This window comes from Propithecus coquereli, unplaced genomic scaffold (genome assembly GCF_000956105.1).
Source record: "Propithecus coquereli isolate 6110/MARCELLA unplaced genomic scaffold, Pcoq_1.0 Scaffold435, whole genome shotgun sequence".
NCBI classification, from domain to species: domain Eukaryota; kingdom Metazoa; phylum Chordata; class Mammalia; order Primates; family Indriidae; genus Propithecus; species Propithecus coquereli.
Genome location: NW_012150119.1, coordinates 2,028,644 through 2,031,327, shown reverse-complemented (window position 1 = coordinate 2,031,327; position 2,684 = coordinate 2,028,644). Strand labels below are relative to the sequence as shown.

General features: G+C 47.4%; 1 protein-coding gene across 1 annotated transcript in view; it reads right to left on the bottom strand.

The window, feature by feature from the left end:
- The window catches only part of DNAH9 (dynein, axonemal, heavy chain 9), a 313,557-nt gene that overhangs the window by 35,584 nt on the left and 275,289 nt on the right, over positions 1-2,684 (bottom strand). The window contains exon 62 of the mRNA XM_012653931.1: positions 1,500-1,627. Coding sequence (XP_012509385.1) covers positions 1,500-1,627 — 128 coding nt within the window. The remainder of the gene's footprint in view (positions 1-1,499; positions 1,628-2,684) is intronic.

The window sequence follows — 2,684 nt, the reverse complement described above, 5'->3', positions numbered from 1 at the left end:
AACTCCTGGGCTCAAGTGATCCTTCTGCCTCAGCCTCCCGAGTAGCTGGGACTACAGGCATGCGCCACCATGCCTGGCTAATTTTTTCTATACATTTTTAGTTTTCTGATTAATTTCTTTCTATTTTTGGTAGAGACGGGGTCTCGCTCTTGCTCAGGGTAGTCTCGAACTCCTGAGCTCAAACAATCCGCCCGCCTCGGCCTCCCAGAGTGCTAGGATTACAGGCGTGAGCCACCGCGCCAGGCCTAAAGAGGGATTTCTGAGTTCAATATTCAAGAGCTCCCAGCAGCTACAACTGAACAAGATTTGGGTGCCCTGGGCAGCCGGTAGATGCTGGGGGGGATGGACTCATTGGGGGCAGCACCACAGTCTCAGAAACAGACGTGAACTCCAGGCTGAGCAGCTGGGCTCCCCAAGGCGCTAGTGCCCAGAGGGGGGTCTCTTGGCAAATCAGCCTGTGCTGATCCGAGTGGGAGGGAGCAGGGGCCCCCGCTGTCATCATCTTTTCTCCTGAGATTCCTGCTGCTTCTGGAAAAGGAGTCCCAGGGAGTGGCAGATCCCTCAGTTGCTAGACTCCGAATAAATAATGGAACGATTAAGGATGAAGCCCCAAGATGCGGTGCCGTGAGTGAATCGGGAGACAGAGGGGGGTCTTGGTAATGGAAGTTGGGATGGGATGGGAGTGACTGGCTTTTTCATTTCTTTTTTCTTTCTTTAATTTCTTCATTGATTCTTTCACCTACCAGGCTTTAGTTTCGGTGTTTACTATGTTCAAGGCAGTGGGCTGGTGGTAAAAGGTAAACAAGGAACATCTCTTTTCCTAAGGAAATTTAGTGAAGAGTGCAGTCATATAACAAATCATATCGACACAATCATGGAGCTGTAATAGAGGTGACTGTAGAATATTCTGCTCCAGCATCCACACACGTTGTATAAAAAAGGATTAAGAGGACAGGCCATGATAGAAGAGAGGTAGCCTTTTCCCTTGCAACTGTCTGATGAAATTACTAGTAGTAGGGGTTCCGGATTTCCAAACACCAGTGTGCACTCCCAACGAAAAGGCTAAGGTTGCTTGCACATTCTAGTCACATGTGTAATGAAGGGCACGTGACATGTAGCACAATAGAACGGGACAGCAGAGGAAGTTTCCATGAAATTCACAGGAAAGAATCTGGCTGCCATGGCCTTCGGTTAAATGCCAACTTGCTGCACGTGCACAGGAGTGGGAATCTGCTCCCTTTTATAAGTAGAGCTATGTAGACTAGAGAGAGCGGCGGAGCAGGTGAGTGGGGAGAAGAAGAGTTACTGGGGGTGGTGCAGGGAAGACAGCGTGTGATGGGGAGAATTGGAAGGAGAGGAGATTAGGACGTGACGGGGACAGGGTGTGGAAGGACAGGGGGCTGTGAAGGCAAGAGTGGACTGAGAAGCCCAAAGACTGTGGGATGAAGCCCCAGCAGGTACGGGGGCAAGAATGACCAGATCAGGGCAGAGGGCCATACCTGCAAAATAACCCAGTGACCTTTCTTGGCAGCGAGGTCCAGCGCAGCCTCCGCCACTACCTCCTGTCCTTGCCCCAGAGACACGTTGTGAAAGTTCCGATTGTTGAAGGTATATCCAAGTTTTTTTCCTAAAAGGAGGGTGCAGTTGTTATTTTTTCTTGTGTCTGATGATCTGTGTTGTTTAACGTTCACAAGGAAATGCGTACTCTTTTATCACCCCTCAAACACAGGCATGCCTGGACCCATCTCCCAATCGTCATAGATGTCAGTTTTTCCAGCTTTTTGTTCCCAAATAAAAAGGAAACAATTGTTCAGACCAAAATCGCTTCACTCATCCCTCCTCACTTAATCTCCAAGAATGGATAGGGGTGCTGATGTTCTGATCAGCTCTCATTTGAGGACCAGACATTGGCCCCCTATCCTAGAGAGTGCTGATGTGAAAAGGGTCACAGAGCAGCAAGCATGTGGCTGTGGTCCCTTCTGGCTTGCTTTGTCCTCTGAGTAGACACTGGGTTTTCCCTGGAGCTTTCCTGGAAGGTGCAGTCGGTGCGGGCAGCGTTCAGATAGTTCTGGCTTCATGGGCTTTACTCCCTACTAACCTCCTTGGCTCTCATTCCCCACCCAGAGGGAAATGCCATCTCATCATTTTCCAAGAGTTAGAGCGAAGAGAGGAGAGCTACAAGACAGGAAGTGGCTTGGTTGCTTAGGTGTGAATATCCTGTTGGACGGATCCTCATATAGGTTGCTGGTGTTGCAAATGGACCAAGGGAACGACCACACAGACACAAACATCACAGCCACACCGTCCAAGCAAGGGCAAAGCCCACAAGCTGCTCTCCAAGCCCAAGGAAAACAACACAAAGAAACGCCCTTAATATAGAGGACCAATTGTGCTTAGGCATTAGCTATTAACTCAATCCCATAAAGTTTAGAGAAATCATGTAATATCCTTTAGATAAAAGGATCGTAAAAATGTATATATAATATCATGAAGATATCCTTATGCAATTTTTCCAGGAAGGTGAAGTAGATGAGAAAAAAAGAGGAGAAATTAAAACAGAAAAACAGAACAAAAGTCTGTGCTTTAAACAAATTAGTTCCAGAGGAACTAAAACTGAAGAATGAACTTTGATCCTTGCACAGAACAGTTTTGAAAAAAACAGTTAATATTGGGTATTTCTTTTA